This window comes from Oncorhynchus mykiss, chromosome 32 (assembly GCF_013265735.2).
Source record: "Oncorhynchus mykiss isolate Arlee chromosome 32, USDA_OmykA_1.1, whole genome shotgun sequence".
In the NCBI taxonomy this organism is placed as follows: Eukaryota; Metazoa; Chordata; class Actinopteri; order Salmoniformes; family Salmonidae; genus Oncorhynchus; species Oncorhynchus mykiss.
In genome coordinates, this window is record NC_050572.1 from 1,849,183 (window position 1) to 1,866,821 (window position 17,639).

Below are 17,639 nucleotides of genomic sequence, written 5' to 3' on the forward strand. Positions count from 1 at the left end.
CAAAGTTATGTAGTGGTACACATTGATCTACATCGTATTTATTCCCGATGGAGTAGAATATTATTGAAACCTGTGAGCAGAATGGGTTGTAATAATGTATACCAACACATTAACTTTGTACCCCGTCCTTTGAGAGTTGGGGAACTCAGAATGTGAAAGATAATGAAAAGAAAATAAGCACTACAGCTTTAAATGAGAAGCGTTTGTAACAGTCGCTGTAGCTGTGCCAAGACCGAGATCTGCCTGCCATCGAATCCGCAACGACCTGCAGGTTTCAGTATCGCCTCCGTGGTGTTGACTACACCACTGCGGAAACTATTCATTCATCCTACTTAATCGGACAGCACAGACATAAGATACATTTTAGTCACCGGGCACAAATAACCTCAAGTCTATTATTATTTTTGTTATTCCGACCTAATCGTATTGCTCGTGATAGTTAAATGTTCCAACTTTACGCATGGAGAATAGCCTAGCGAATATCAGGTGAGGCGCGTGTAGAGGACTACACCTGAACGGATGGAATTGTATTTCCTGAATACTAATGCTGTTATTCTCCATCCATCCACAGCAAGACACTTGTTGATTTGAATAGACTTCATCACGGCAGACTGCTGCTTGGGAATACGATTTTGCTTTTGTGGGAGACCTGCCGCTACAGATTTATCGGAGCCCTTCGGGAGGGTGTCATTAGTTTTACCCGGGCTGTGTGGTACGGAGGCGGCTACAGATGGCGATGATCCTCGGCTATTAACAGCCTGACAGAAAGCAGCATCATTCCCGCATCCCTATCTGCTACCAGGGAGGAGGCATGGGCAACCAGGTGGATAAAATTAAACAGTCACAACAAAGTTACGCAGAAGTTCCCACAGTGGACCCCAACGGGCTGGACACTGAGGAGGGTCCTCGGATCGGAGTGTCATATATTTTCTCAACAGATGACGAGGAACAGGAGGGTGAAAACCGTAACATAGATGGAGCGGATAAGGAGCACCACACTGGTACGGAACATAAACACTGCGACAAGAGCAACGAGGTGGATTGCGCCGTTTACCACCGGGGGGATTGTATTTACGAGAAGAGCGTCAAGACCGCGGGTATGGAAACCTACTCCCCCGAGATCCTACTAAACAAATGCAGGGCAGGTGACCTGGTGGAGTTTGTAATCACGGGACAGTACCCTCACTGGGCGGTGTATGTCGGTGACTTCCAGGTGGTGCACCTGCACAGAGCAGAGATAAAGAACAGCTTCCTGACAGAGGCCAGCCAGGGAAGGAGATGTAGGATAGTCAACGAGCTGTATAAATTCAAAGCCCTCAGCGCCGAGATGGTGGTTCAGAACGCTATGGAACAGGTAGGAGCTAAAGACAGAGAGTTGAGCTGGAGAAATTCAGAGTGCTTTGCCGCTTGGTGCAGGTTTGGCAAACGGGAGTTCAAAATGGGCGGGGAGATCCGGATAGGAAAACAGCCATACAGGTTAAAGATCCTGATGTCAGATAAACATTCTCGCATGCTGGAGTTCCAGTGTTTAGAGGACTTGATCATGGAGAAGAGGAGAAACGACCAGGTGGGAAGGACATCAGTGGTCCAGGAGCTGGCCAATCATTTGAACAGTGTGGAAGAGATCAAAAGGAATCCACTCAGTGATCCAATAACAGCACAGACCGACCGCACAGTGATCTAATGGATTTATACACCTGCTATAAAGATCTCGATGGCTCTTGCCTATCCAATCACAGACCCCTATCTAAGTGGATTTACAAACACACATTTCATTATACATTTTGATGAATATAATCTAAATGGCTTGTTCATGTCTAGTTGTTATTTGATTGATGGAAGAACAATAGTTTTAAAGGTTATTGATTTATTCTCTGCCTAATGATGTTTCATAATGATTGATATGATAATATATTGTACATGTTTTCGTGTCTCACCCAGGTAACCATCATACCTATAGCCCTAAGGTTATCTCATTCTGATGAAAACATGTTGCAGAGCATGGGTTGATCAAACATCGCTTATTGTACCGTACCAATAATTTAAGTCAAGTAAATTATCATTACATCTTTGCAGTCAAACTGTCTTTTATTCCCTGCTGTCTACAGCTGCATTGTTGTTCCTCAGGCACCATATCCCTACATAGTAGATTACTTTGAACAGGGCCCATGGGTGTAGGGAACAGAGTGGAAGGGACTGAGTACCAACCCCTATCTATGCCTTCATAGTCTTTTCATCATTTATAAACACTTATTTTCCACCTGCTTTACAGTCAGCCTCATACCAGAGTACTAGCCTGTTTCTACCTGCTTTACAGTCAGCCTCATACCAGAGTACTAGCCTGTTTCCACCTGCTTTACAGTCAGCCTCATACCAGAGTACTAGCCTGTTTCCACCTGCTTTACATACAGTCAGCCTCATACCAGAGTACTAGCCTGTTTCCACCTGCTTTACATACAGTCAGCCTCATACCAGAGTACTAGCCTGTTTCCACCTGCTTTACAGTCAGCCTCATACCAGAGTACTAGCCTGTGTCCACCTGCTTTACATAGTCAGCCTCATACCAGAGTACTAGCCTGTTTCCACCTGTTTACAGTCAGCCTCATACCAGAGTACTAGCCTGTTTCCACCTGTTTACAGTCAGCCTCATACCAGAGTACTAGCCTGTTTCCACCTGTTTACAGTCAGCCTCATACCAGAGTACTAGCCTGTTTCCACCTGCTTTACAGTCAGCCTCATACCAGAGTACTAGCCTGTTTCCACCTGCTTTACAGTCAGCCTCATACCAGAGTACTAGCCTGTTTCTACCTGTTTACAGTCAGCCTCATACCAGAGTACTAGCCTGTTTCCACCTGCTTTACAGTCAGCCTCATACCAGAGTACTAGCCTGTTTCCACCTGCTTTACAGTCAGCCTCATACCAGAGTACTAGCCTGTTTCCACCTGCTTTACAGTCAGCCTCATACCAGAGTACTAGCCTGTTTCCACCTGTTTACAGTCAGCCTCATACCAGAGTACTAGCCTGTTTCCACCTGCTTTACAGTCAGCCTCATACCAGAGTACTAGCCTGTTTCCACCTGTTTACAGTCAGCCTCATACCAGAGTACTAGCCGGTTTCCACCTGTTTACAGTCAGCCTCATACCAGAGTACTAGCCTATTTCCACCTGTTTACAGTCAGCCTCATCAAATCAAATTGTATTTGTCACATACACATGGTTAGCAGATGTTAATGCGAGTGTAGCGAAATGCTTGTGCTTCTAGTTCCGACAATGCAGTAATAACCAACGAGTAATCTAACCTAACAATTCCAAAACTACTACCTTATACACACAAGTGTAAATCAAATCAAATGTATTTGTCACATACACATGGTTATGTTAGTGCGAGTCTAGCGATAAAGAATATGTACATAAAGATATATGAATGAGTGATGGTACAGGACGGCATAGGCAAGATGCAGTAGATGGTATCGAGTACAGTATATACATATGAGATGAGTAATGTAGGGTATGTAAACAAAGTGGCATAGTTTAAAGTGGCTAGTGATACATGTATTACATAAAGATGCAGTAGATGATATAGAGTACAGTATATACATATACATATGAGATGAATAATGTAGGGTATGTAAACATTATATTAAGTAGCATTGTTTAAAGTAGCTAGTGATATATTTTACATCAATTTCCATCAATTCCCGTTATTAAAGTGGCTGGAGTTGAGTCAGTGTGTTGGCAGCAGCCACTCAATGTTAGTGATGGCTGTTTAACAGTCTGATGGCCTTGAGATAGAAGCTGTTTTTCAGTCTCTCGGTCCCAGCTTTGATGCACCTGTACTGACCTCGCCTTCTGGATGATAGCGGGGTGAACAGGCAGTGGCTCGGGTGGTTGTTGTCCTTGATGATTTTTATGGCCTTCCTGTGACATCGGGTGGTGTAGGTGTCCTGGAGGGCAGGTAGTTTGCCCCTGGTGTTAGTGTGAGTGTAGCGAAATGCTTGTGCTTCTAGTTTTGACAGTGCATTAATATCTAACGAGTCATCTAACATCTACAGTGTATACAGTTGAAGTTGTCGGAAGTGTACATACACCTTAGCCAAATACATTTAAACTCAGTTTTTCACACAATTCCTGACATTTAATCCTAGTATTCATTCCCTGTATTAGGTCAGTTAGGATCACCACTTTATTTTAAGAATGTGAAATGTCAGAATAATAGTAGAGGGAATGATTTATTTCAGATTTTATTTCTTTCATCACATTCCCAGTGGGTCAGAAGTTTACATACACTCAATTGGTATTTGGTAGCATTGCCTTTCAATTGCTTCCCACAGTAAGTTGGTTGTATTTTGGCCCATTCCTCCTGACAGAGCTGGTGTAACTGAGTCAGGTTTGTAGGCCTCCTTGCTCACACATGCTTTTTCAGTTCTATCCACAAATGTTCTATAGGATTGAGGTCAGGGCTTTGTGATGGCCACTCCAATACCTTGACTTTGTTGTCCTTAAGCCATTTTGCCACAACTTTGGAAGTATGCTTGGAGTCATTGTCCATTTGGAAGACCCATTTGCGACCAAGCTTTAACTTCCTGACTGATGTCTTGAGATGTTGCTTCAATATATCCACATAATTTTCCTGCCTCATGATGCCATCTATTTTGTGATGTGCACCAGTCCCTCCTGCAGCAAAGCACCCCCACAACATGATGCTGCCATCCCCTTCACGGTTGGGATGGTGTTCTTTGGTTTGCAAGCCCCCCCCTTTTCCTCCTGACATAACAATGGTCATTATGGCCAAGTAGTTATATTTTTGTGTCATCAGACCAGAAGACATTTCTCCAAAAAGTCCGATCTTTGTCTGCATGTGCAGTTGCAAACCGTAGTCTGGCTTTTTTATGGCGGTTTTGGAGCAGTGGCTTCTTCCTTGTTGAGCGGCTTATCAGGTTATGTCAATATAGGACTCGTTTTACTGTGGATATAGATACTTGTGTACCTGTTTCCTCTAGCATCTTCACAAGATCCTTTGCTGTTTTTCTGGGATTGATTTGCACTTCTCGCACCAAAGTACGTTCATCTCTAGGAGACAGAACGCGTCTCCTTCCTGAGCGGTATGACGGCTGTGTGGTCCCATGGTGTTTATACTTGTGTACTATTGTTTGTACAGATGAACGCGGTACCTTCAGGCATTTGGAAATAGTTCCCAATGATGAACCAGACTTGTGGAGGTCTACATTTTTTTTCTGAGGTCTTGGCTGATTATTTTTGATTTTCCCATGATGTCAAGCAAAGAGGCACTGAGTTTGAAGGTAGGCCTTGAAATACATCCACAGGTACACCTCCAAATGACTCAAATTATGTCAGTTAGCCTATCAGAAGCTTCTAAAGCCATGACATAATTTTCTGGAATTTCCCAAGCTGTTAAAAGGCACAGTCAACTTAATGTATGTAAACTTCTGACCCACAAGAATTGTGATGCAGTGAATTATAAGTAAAATAATCTGTCTGTAAACTATTTTTGGAAAACTACTTGTGTCATACACAAAGTAGATGTCCTAACCGACTTTCAAAACTATAGTTTGTTAACAAGATATTTGTGGAGTGGTTGAAAAAAAGTTTTAATGATTCCAACCTAAGTGTATGTAAACTTCTGACTTCAGATGTATATATGATATGAGTAATGTAAGATATGTAAACATTATTAAAGTAGCATTGTTTAAAGTGACAATCCATTTATTAAAGTGCCAGTGATGTAGGCAGCAGACTCTCTGAGTTAGTGATGGCTGTTTAACAGTCTGATGGCCTAGAGATGGAAGCTGTTTTTCAGTCTCTCGGTCCCAGCTTTGATGCACCTGTACTGACCTCGCCTTCTGGCTGGTAGCGGTGTGAACCTCAGAGTATTAGCCTGTTTCCACCTGCTTTACAGTCAGCTTCATACCAGACTACTAGCCTGTTGTTCCTCAGTTTCTTTCTTTATTCTGTCTGAACCAGAGGATCAGGAGTCGTGGAAGTATCACTGAGTTAGAACCAGAAGAACAGGAGTCGTGGAATTATCACTGAGTTAGAACCAGAGGAACAGGAGTCATGGAATTATCACTGAGTTAGAACCAGAGGAACAGGAGTTGTGGAATTATCACTGAGTTAGAACCAGAAGAACAGGAGTTGTGGAATTATCACTGAGTTAGAACCAGAGGAACAGGAGTCATGGAATTATCACTGAGTTAGAACCAGAGGAACAGGAGTCATGGAATTATCACTGAGTTAGAACCAGAGGAACAGGAGTTGTGGAATTATCACTGAGTTAGAACCAGAAGAACAGGAGTTGTGGAATTATCATTGAGTTAGAACCAGAAGAACAGGAGTTGTGGAATTATCACTGAGTTAGAACCAGAGGAACAGGAGTTGTGGAATTATCACTGAGTTAGAACCAGAAGAACAGTAGTCGTGGAATTATCACTGAGTTAGAACCAGAGGAACAGGAGTTGTGGAATTATCACTGAGTTAGAACCAGAGGAACAGGAGTTGTGGAATTATCACTGAGTTAGAACCAGAAGAACAGGAGTTGTGGAATTATCACTGAGTTAGAACCAGAGGAACAGGAGTCATGGAATTATCACTGAGTTAGAACCAGAGGAACAGGAGTTGTGGAATTATCACTGAGTTAGAACCAGAAGAACAGGAGTTGTGGAATTATCACTGAGTTAGAACCAGAGGAACAGGAGTCATGGAATTATCACTGAGTTAGAACCAGAGGAACAGGAGTTGTGGAATTATCACTGAGTTAGAACCAGAAGAACAGGAGTTGTGGAATTATCATTGAGTTAAAACCAGAAGAACAGGAGTTGTGGAATTATCACTGAGTTAGAACCAGAGGAACAGGAGTTGTGGAATTATCACTGAGTTAGAACCAGAGGAACATGAGTCATGGAATTATCACTGAGTTAGAACCAGAAGAACAGGAGTCGTGGAATTATCACTGAGTTAGAACCAGAAGAACAGGAGTTGTGGAATTATCACTGAGTTAGAACCAGAGGAACAGGAGTCATGGAATTATCACTGAGTTAGAACCAGAGGAACAGGAGTTGTGGAATTATCACTGAGTTAGAACCAGAAGAACAGGAGTTGTGGAATTTTAACTGAGTTAGAACCAGAGGAACAGGAGTCGTGGAATTATCTGAGCCTCCCTCCCAATGAGGTTGAATAGTATCTGAAAGCGTAGGGGAATACAGAGCTCTACCTAATTACAGTATACAGCTGTCAACTAGACTCCACCCCTACAGCTGTCTACTAGACTTTACCCCTACAGCTGTCTACTAGACTCCACCCCTACAGCTGTCTACTAGACTCCACCCCTACAGCTGTCTACTAGACTCCACCCCTACAGCTGTCAACTAGACTCCACCCCTACAGCTGTCTACTAGACTCCACCCCTACAGCTGTCTACTAGACTCCACCCCTACAGCTGTCTACTAGACTCCACCCCTACAGCTGTCTACTAGACTCCACCCCTACAGCTGTCTACTAGACTCCACCCCTACAGCTGTCTACTAGACTCCACCCCTACAGCTGTCTACTAGACTCCACCCCTACAGCTGTCTACTAGACTCCACCCCTACAGCTGTCTACTAGACTCCACCCCTACAGCTGTCTACTAGACTCCACCCCTACAGCTGTCAACTAGACTCCACCCCTACAGCTGTCAACTAGACTCTACCCCTACAGCTGTCAACTAGACTCCACCCCTACAGCTGTCAACTAGATTCCACCCCTACAGCTGTCTACTAGACTCCACCCCTACAGCTGTCTACTAGACTCCACCCCTACAGCTGTCTACTAGACTCCACCCCTACAGCTGTCAACTAGACTCCACCCCTACAGCTGTCAACTAGATTCCACCCCTACAGCTGTCTACTAGACTCCACCCCTACAGCTGTCTACTAGACTCCACCCCTACAGCTGTCTACTAGACTCCACCCCTACAGCTGTCTACTAGACTCCACCCCTACAGCTGTCTACTAGACTCCACCCCTACAGCTGTCTACTAGACTCCACCCCTACAGCTGTCTACTAGACTCCACCCCTACAGCTGTCTACTAGACTCCACCCCTACAGCTGTCTACTAGACTCCACCCCTACAGCTGTCAACTAGACTCCACCCCTACAGCTGTCAACTAGACTCCACCCCTACAGCTGTCTACTGTGTAGCTACCATCTAGCCCTGTTCTATAGTCCATAGAAGAATTGTCAAGGACTCTTCTGGCACAGAGAAGATGAGTTGGGCATCACATCATCAATGTCTGAAATCGATCCAAGAATGAGCGATAAGAGATTGTTGAGGCGTGTATTGTACATGTTGTATTGAAGGAGCGATAAGAGATTGTTGAGGCGTGTATTGTACATGTTGCGAACAGGAAAGAAGGCTTATTTTCTTCCTTCACTCTACTGTTGTACTATTTCTAGGAAACCAGTACTGCAAATGTTATTCTCAAACACAAACACTTTTCTCATACACACACACATTCAGACCCCTTCACTTGTCCAAATGTTGTTACGTTAGACTTATTCAAAAATGTATGTAATTGTTTTTTCCTTCTGGCCAATCTACACACAATACCCCATAATGACATCACAATACCCCATAATGACAAAGCAATAACAGTTTTTTTTGAAATTTTTGCATATTAAAAATGTATAACTTAAATATCACTTTTACATAAGTATTCAGACCCTTTACTCAGTACTTTGTTGAAACGGCAGCGATTACAGTCTTGAGTCTTCTTGGGTATGACACTACAAGCTTGGCACACCTGTATTTGGGGAGTTTCTCGTGATCTCTGCAGATCCTCTCAGAGTCTGTTCAGGTCTCTCCAGAGATGTTCGATCGGGTTCAAGACCGGGCTCTGGCTGGGCCACTCAAGGACATTCAGAGACTTGTCCCAAAACCACTCTGCGTCATCTTGGCGTTGTCCTGTTGGAAGGTGAACCTTCGCCCTGTCTGAGGTCCTGAGTTCTCTAGAGCAGGATTTCATCAAGGATCTCTCTGTACTTTGGTCTGTTCATCTTTCCCTCGATCCTGACTAGTCTCCCAGTCCCTGCTGCTGAAAAACATCCCCACAGCATAATGCTGCCACCACCATGCTTCACCGTAGAGATGGTACCAGGTTTCCTCCAGATGTGATGCTTGGCATTCAGGTCAAAGAGTTCAATCTTAGTTTCATCAGACAAGATCATTTTGTTTCTAATGGTCTGAGAGTCTTTAGGTGCCTTTAGGCAAACTCTAAACGAGCTGTCATGTGTCTTTTACTGAGGAGTGGCTTCCGTCTGGCCACTCTACTATAAAGGCCTGATTGGTGGAGTGCTGCAAATATGATTGTCCTTCTGGAAGGTTCTCCCGTCTCCACAATAGAACTCTGGAGCCCCTGGCCAAGGCCCTTCTCCTCCGATTGGTCAGTTTGGCCGGGCGGCCAGCTCTAAAAAGAGTCTTGGTGGTTCCTATCTTCTTCCATTGAAGAATGATGGAGGTCGCTGTGTTCTTGGGTACCTTCAATGTTGCCTACATGTTTTTAGTACCCTTCCCCAGATCTGTGCCTCGACACAATCCTGTCTTGGAGCTCTACGGACAATTCCTTTGACCTCATGGCTTGGTTGTTGCTTTGACATGCACTGTCAACTGTGGGACCTTATATAGACAGGTGTGTGCCTTTCCAAATCATGTCCAATCAATTTAATTTACCACAGGTGGACTCCAATTAAGTTGTAGAAACATCTCAAGGATGATCAATGGAAACAGGATGCACCTGAACTCAATTTACAGTCTCATAGCAAAGGGTCTGAATAATTGTGTAAAAAATCAAAAATGTCTAAAATGTGTTTTGTGGAAAATGTCAAGGGGTCTGAATACTTTCCAAATGCACTGTCACGCACGCACACACACACACACACACACACACACACACACACACACACACACACACACACACACACACACACACACACACACACACACACACACACTGTTTTAAACTGCTGTTCTTTATTTTCCTGTTATTATGATCTATCCTGATGCCTAGTCACTTTACCCTGCCTTCATGTACATATCTACCTCAAATACCTTATTATTATCTATCCTGATGTCTAGTCACTTTACCCTGCCTTCATGTACATATCTACCTCAAATACCTTATTATTATCTATCCTGATGTCTAGTCACTTTACCCTGCCTTCATGTACATATCTACCTCAAATACCTTATTATTATCTATCCTGATGTCTAGTCACTTTACCCTGCCTTCATGTACATATCTACCTCAAATACCTTATTATTATCTATCCTGATGCCTAGTCACTTTACCCTGCCTTCATGTACATATCTACCTCAAATACCTTATTATTATCTATCCTGATGTCTAGTCACTTTACCCTGCCTTCATGTACATATCTACCTCTAATACCTTATTATTATCTATCCTGATGTCTAGTCACTTTACCCTGCCTTCATGTACATATCTACCTCAAATACCTTATTATTATCTATCCTGATGTCTAGTCACTTTACCCTGCCTTCATGTACATATCTACCTCAAATACCTTATTATTATCTATCCTGATGCCTAGTCACTTTACCCTGCCTTCATGTACATATCTACCTCTAATACCTTATTATTATCTATCATGATGCCTAGTCACTTTACCCTGCCTTCATGTACATATCTGCCTCAAATACCTCGTACCTCTGTACATTGATCTGGTACTGGTACTCCCTGTATATAGCTCCACATTGATCTGGTACTTCCTGTATATAGCTCCACATTGATCTGGTACTGGTACTTCCTGTATATAGCTCCACATTGATCTGGTACTGGTACTTCCTGTATATAGCTCCACATTGATCTGGTACTTCCTGTATATAGCTCCACATTGATCTGGTACTTCCTGCATATAGCTACACATTGATCTGGTACTGGTACTTCCTGCAAATAGCTCCACATTGATCTGGTACTGGTACTTCCTGTATATAGCTCCACATTGATCTGGTACTGGTACTTCCTGTATATAGCTCCACATTGATCTGGTACTTCCTGTATATAGCTCCACATTGATCTGGTACTTCCTGCATATAGCTCCACATTGATCTGGTACTGGTACTTCCTGCAAATAGCTCCACATTGATCTGGTACTGGTACTTCCTGTATATAGCTCCACATTGATCTGGTACTGGTACTTCCTGTATATAGCTCCACATTGATCTGGTACTTCCTGCATATAGCTCCATTCTTGTGTATTACATGTTTCTACACCAGTTGTATTCGGCCCATGTAACAAATACAATGTAATTCAATTTGATTGGATTTTCAGACTTTTTCACAGAAGTAAACAGCGGGCGAAGACAGCGGGCATTTCCAAGACAGCGGGCGAAGACAGCGGTAAGCCCCAATTCAGGCATCAATTTTGATTCTTGACGTTTCTCTGCAGGTCTAACCTGTGGTGCGCTTGCTTCTAGCGTCTAACAGCTAATCAGCTGTGAACTACAGGAACACTTCTAAAAAGAAAACCCTGTGGCCATACCTCAGAAAACACTTTCTGTTCCCACAAAAAGACCATCAGGAGTCTTCCGTCATCAGCCCTTCTCAAGCCTCCACCTAACAGACGTCGTTCTTTTGTGACCAGCTGGCCAGGCTTCCTCAGAATGGTTTTTGATTCAAAGCCCCAATCTCCTGTTCTGCAGGAGATCAATGGGCAAACACAGGGACAGGGACAGACAGAGAGAGAGTTGATATTTGAAATGTCTTTATTCTTTTGGAACTTCTGTGAATATAATGTTTACTGTACATTTTTATTGTTTATTAAAATTGAGCTTATTATCTACTTCACTCGCTTTGCCAGTGTTAACATATGTTTCCCATGCCAATAAAGCCCCTTGAATTGAATTGAGAGACAGAGAGAGGCTAGTGATTACAGCTGACAGGGAGATGATCTGGTGCTTCTGTCCCCAACCAAGGAGGGCCTACAGCAGCACCTAGATCTGTCCCCAACCAAGGAGTGCCTACAGCAGCACCTAAATCTGTCCCCAACCAAGGAGGGTCTACAGCAGCCCCTAGATCTTCTGCACAGATTCTGTCAGACCTGGGCCCTGACATAAAATCTCAGTCAAACCAAAATAATGGTGTTCCAAAAAAGGTCCAGTTGCCAGGACCACAAATACAAATTCCATCTAGACACTGTTACCCTGGAGTGCCACAGGTAACTTCCACAAAGCTGTGAACGATCTGAGAGACAAGGCAAGAAGGGCCTTTTTCGCCATCAAAAGGAACATCAAATTCGACGTACCAATTTAGGATCTGGCAAAAAAAATACTTGAATTATGGTTGTGAGGTCTGGGTTCAGCTCACCAACCAACAATTCACAACATGGGACAAAGACCAAACTGAGAATGCAAAACACCACATAAATGCATGCAGAGCAGAATTAGGCAGATTAACTGTTATTTATTCAAATCCAGAAAATAGCCGTTAAATTTTACAACCACCTAAAAGTAAGCGATTCCCAAACCTTCAAACCCAAGAGCAAGCAAGCTGGTCCTGGGGCTCGGTTCACAAACACAGACCCCACAGAGCCCCAGGACAGCAAAAGCAACACCAAATCACTATTTCACTTGCTTTGGCAATGTAAACATATGTTTCCCATGCCAATAAAACCCTTTGAAATATATTGAGAGACAGAGTGAAGCTAGTGATTACAGCAGACCCACTGGGAGACGGAGCAACAGAGTGAGACAGAGAGAGCTGGAGAGAGGAAGACAACGTCAGTGAGAGGGAGACTACGTATGAGAGACGGAGACTATGTCTGAGAGAGGCTATTTATTACAGATGACACACAGAGAGGGAGAGTCTAACAGAGGGAGACTACGTCAGAGAGAGGGAGACTACGTCAGAGAGACGGAGACTATGTCTGAAAGAGGCTATTTATTACAGATGACACACAGAGAGGGAGAGTCTAACAGAGGGAGACTACGTCAGAGAGAGGGAGACTACGTCAGAGAGAGGGAGACTACGTCTGAGAGAGGGAGACTACGTCAGAGAGAGGGAGACTACGTCAGAGAGAGGGAGACTACGTCAGAGAGAGGGAGACGACGTCTGAGAGAGGGAGACTACGTCAGAGAGAGGGAGACTACGTCTGAGAGAGGGAGACTACGTCAGAGAGAAGGTGACTACGTCTGAGAGTGGGAGACTACGTCAGAGAGAGGGAGACGAGGTCTGAGAGAGGGAGACTACGTCAGAGAGAGGGAGACTACGTCAGAGAGAGGGAGACGACGTCTGAGAGAGGGAGACGACGTCAGAGAGAGGGAGACTACGTCTGAGAGAGGGAGACTACGTCAGAGAGAAGGTGACTACGTCTGAGAGAGGGAGACTACGTCAGAGAGAGGGAGACTACGTCTGAGAGAGGGAGACGACGTCTGAGAGAGGGAGACTACGTCAGAGAGAGGGAGACTACGTCAGAGAGAAGGTGACTACGTCTGAGAGAGGGAGACGACGTCTGAGAGAGGGAGACTACGTCAGAGAGAGGGAGACTACGTCAGAGAGAGGGAGACTACGTCTGAGAGAGGGAGACCACACGCACACAGACTACACAAACCACACACACACAGACAAATTGCCCCCTAATCGTTATCCACCACCTGCGTGATGGGGGAGAAAGTCTGTATAACGGGTATGAGGTATGAGCAGCAGACTAGGGCAGTCTTTAGTAGGGCTGTGTTTAGACTGTAGGGCTGTGTTTAGACTGTAGGGCTGTGTTTAGACTGTAGGCTGTGTTTAGACTGTAGGGCTGTGTTTAGACTGTAGGGCTGTGTTTAGACTGTAGGGCTGTGTTTAGTGGGGCTGTGTAGTAGGCTGTGTTTAGTAGGGCTGTGTTTAGACTGTAGGGCTGTGTTTAGTGGGGCTGTGTTTAGACTGTAGGGCTGTGTTTAGTGGGGCTGTGTTTAGTAGGGCTGTGTTTAGTAGGGCTGTGTTTAGACTGTAGGGCTGTGTTTAGACTGTAGGGCTGTGTTTAGTAGGGCTGTGTTTAGACTGTAGGGCTGTGTTTAGACTGTAGGGCTGTGTTTAGACTGTAGCGGCGTGTTGACAGTACTCTGATAGACTAGGTGTGTTGACAGTACTCTGATAGACTAGGTGTGTTGACAGTACTCTGATAGACTAGGTGTGTTGACAGTACCTTGATAGACTAGGTGTGTTGACAGTACTCTGAAAGACTAGGTGTGTTTACTCAGCGGTGTGTTGACAGTACTCTGATAGACTAGGTGTGTTGACAGTACTCTGATAGACTAGGTGTGTTGACAGTACCTTGATAGACTAGGTGTGTTGACAGTACTCTGATAGACTAGGTGTGTTGACAGTACTCTGGTAGACTAGGTGTGTTTACTCAGTGGTGTGTTGACAGTACTCTGATAGACTAGGTGTGTTTACTCAGCGGTGTGTTGACAGTACTCTGATAGACTAGGTGTGTTGACAGTACTCTGATAGACTAGGTGTGTTGACAGTACTCTGGTAGACTAGGTGTGTTTACTCAGCGGTGTGTTGACAGTACTCTGATAGACTAGGTGTGTTGACAGTACTCTGATAGACTAGGTGTGTTGACAGTACTCTGATAGACTAGGTGTGTTTACTCAGCGGTGTGCTGACAGTACTCTGATAGACTAGGTGTGTTGACAGTACTCTGATAGACTAGGTGTGTTGACAGTACTCTGATAGACTAGGTGTGTTGACAGTACTCTAATAGACTAGGTGTGTTTACTCAGCGGTGTGTTGACAGTACTCTGATAGACTAGGTGTGTTGACAGTACTCTGATAGACTAGGTGTGTTTCCTCAGCGGTGTGTTGACAGTACTCTGATAGACTAGGTGTGTTGACAGTACTCTGATAGACTAGGTGTGTTGACAGTACTCTGATAGACTAGGTGTGTTGACAGTACTCTAATAGACTAGGTGTGTTTACTCAGCGGTGTGTTGACAGTACTCTGATAGACTAGGTGTGTTGACAGTACTCTGATAGACTAGGTGTGTTGACAGTACTCTGATAGACTAGGTGTGTTTACTCAGTGGTGTGTTGACAGTACTCTGATAGACTAGGTGTGTTTCCTCAGCGGTGTGTTGACAGTACTCTGATAGACTAGGTGTGTTAACTCATTGGTGTATTGACAGTACTCTGATAGACTAGGTGTGTTGACAGTACTCTGATAGACTAGGTGTGTTTACTCAGTGGTGTGTTGACAGTACTCTGATAGACTAGGTGTGTTGACAGTACTCTGATAGACTAGGTGTGTTGACAGTACTCTGATAGACTAGGTGTGTTGACAGTACTCTGATAGACTAGGTGTGTTTACTCAGCGGTGTGTTGACAGTTCTCTGATAGACTAGGTGTGTTGACAGTACTCTGATAGACTAGGTGTGTTGACAGTACTCTGATAGACTAGGTGTGTTGACAGTACTCTGATAGACTAGGTGTGTTGACAGTACTCTGATAGACTAGGTGTGTTGACAGTACCTTGATAGACTAGGTGTGTTGACAGTACTCTGATAGACTAGGTGTGTTTACTCAGCGGTGTGTTGACAGTACTCTGATAGACTAGGTGTGTTGACAGTACTCTGATAGACTAGGTGTGTTGACAGTACTCTGATAGACTAGGTGTGTTGACAGTACTCTAATAGAATAGGTGTGTTTACTCAGCGGTGTGTTGACAGTACTCTGATAGACTAGGTGTGTTGACAGTACTCTGATAGACTAGGTGTGTTTACTCAGCGGTGTGTTGACAGTACTCTGATAGACTAGGTGTGTTGACAGTACTCTGATAGACTAGGTGTGTTTACTCAGCGGTGTGTTGACAGTACTCTGATAGACTAGGTGTGTTGACAGTACTCTGACAGACTAGGTGTGTTTACTCAGCAGGGTGTTGACAGTACTCTGATAGACTAGGTGTGTTGACAGTACTCTGATAGACTAGGTGTGTTGACAGTACTCTGATAGACTAGGTGTGTTTACTCAGCGGTGTGTTGACAGTACTCTGATAGACTAGGTGTGTTGACAGTACTCTGATAGACTAGGTGTGTTGACAGTACTCTGACAGACTAGGTGTGTTTACTCAGCGGTGTGTTGACAGTACTCTGATAGACTAGGTGTGTTGACAGTACTCTGATAGACTAGGTGTGTTGACAGTACTCTGATAGACTAGGTGTTTTTACTCAGCGGTGTGTTGACAGTACTCTGATAGACTAGGTGTGTTTACTCAGTGGTGTGTTGACAGTACTCTGATAGACTAGTTGTGTTTCCTCAGCGGTGTGTTGACAGTACTCTGATAGACTAGGTGTGTTGACAGTACTCTGAAAGACTAGGTGTGTTTACTCAGCGGTGTGTTGACAGTACTCTGATAGACTAGGTGTGTTGACAGTACTCTGATAGACTAGGTGTGTTGACAGTACTCTGATAGACTAGGTGTGTTGACAGTACCTTGATAGACTAGGTGTGTTGACAGTACTCTGATAGACTAGGTGTGTTTACTCAGCGGTGTGTTGACAGTACTCTGATAGACTAGGTGTGTTGACAGTACTCTGATAGACTAGGTGTGTTGACAGTACTCTGATAGAATAGGTGTGTTTACTCAGCGGTGTGTTGGCAGTACTCTGATAGACTAGGTGTGTTGACAGTACTCTGATAGACTAGGTGTGTTGGCAGTACTCTGATAGACTAGGTGTGTTGACAGTACTCTGATAGACTAGGTGTGTTGACAGTACTCTGATAGACTAGATGTGTTGACAGTACTCTGATAGACTAGGTGTGTTGACAGTATTCTGATAGACTAGGTGTGTTGACAGTACTCTGATAGACTAGGTGTGCTGACAGTACTCTGATAGACTAGGTGTGTTGACAGTACTCTGATAGACTAGGTGTGTTGACAGTACTCTGATAGACTAGGTGTGTTGACAGTACTCTGATAGACTAGGTGTGTTTACTCAGCGGTGTGTTGACAGTACTCTGATAGACTAGGTGTGTTTACTCAGTGGTGTGTTGACAGTACTCTGATAGACTAGTTGTGTTTCCTCAGCGGTGTGTTGACAGTACTCTGATAGACTAGGTGTGTTGACAGTACTCTGAAAGACTAGGTGTGTTTACTCAGCGGTGTGTTGACAGTACTCTGATAGACTAGGTGTGTTGACAGTACTCTGATAGACTAGGTGTGTTGACAGTACTCTGATAGACTAGGTGTGTTGACAGTACCTTGATAGACTAGGTGTGTTGACAGTACTCTGATAGACTAGGTGTGTTTACTCAGCGGTGTGTTGACAGTACTCTGATAGACTAGGTGTGTTGACAGTACTCTGATAGACTAGGTGTGTTGACAGTACTCTGATAGAATAGGTGTGTTTACTCAGCGGTGTGTTGGCAGTACTCTGATAGACTAGGTGTGTTGACAGTACTCTGATAGACTAGGTGTGTTGGCAGTACTCTGATAGACTAGGTGTGTTGACAGTACTCTGATAGACTAGGTGTGTTGACAGTACTCTGATAGACTAGGTGTGTTGACAGTACTCTGATAGACTAGGTGTGTTGACAGTACTCTGATAGACTAGGTGTGTTGACAGTACTCTGATAGACTAGG

General features: G+C 44.1%; 1 protein-coding gene across 1 annotated transcript; it reads left to right on the forward strand.

The window, feature by feature from the left end:
* The first annotated feature begins 277 nt into the window (after positions 1-277).
* lratd2a (LRAT domain containing 2a) lies at positions 278-2,068 on the forward strand. Its single transcript, XM_021559728.2, has one exon. The coding sequence runs from the start codon at positions 812-814 to the stop codon at positions 1,682-1,684; it is 873 nt and encodes a 290-aa protein (XP_021415403.2). The 5' UTR covers positions 278-811; the 3' UTR covers positions 1,685-2,068.
* The last annotated feature ends 15,571 nt before the right edge of the window (positions 2,069-17,639 follow it).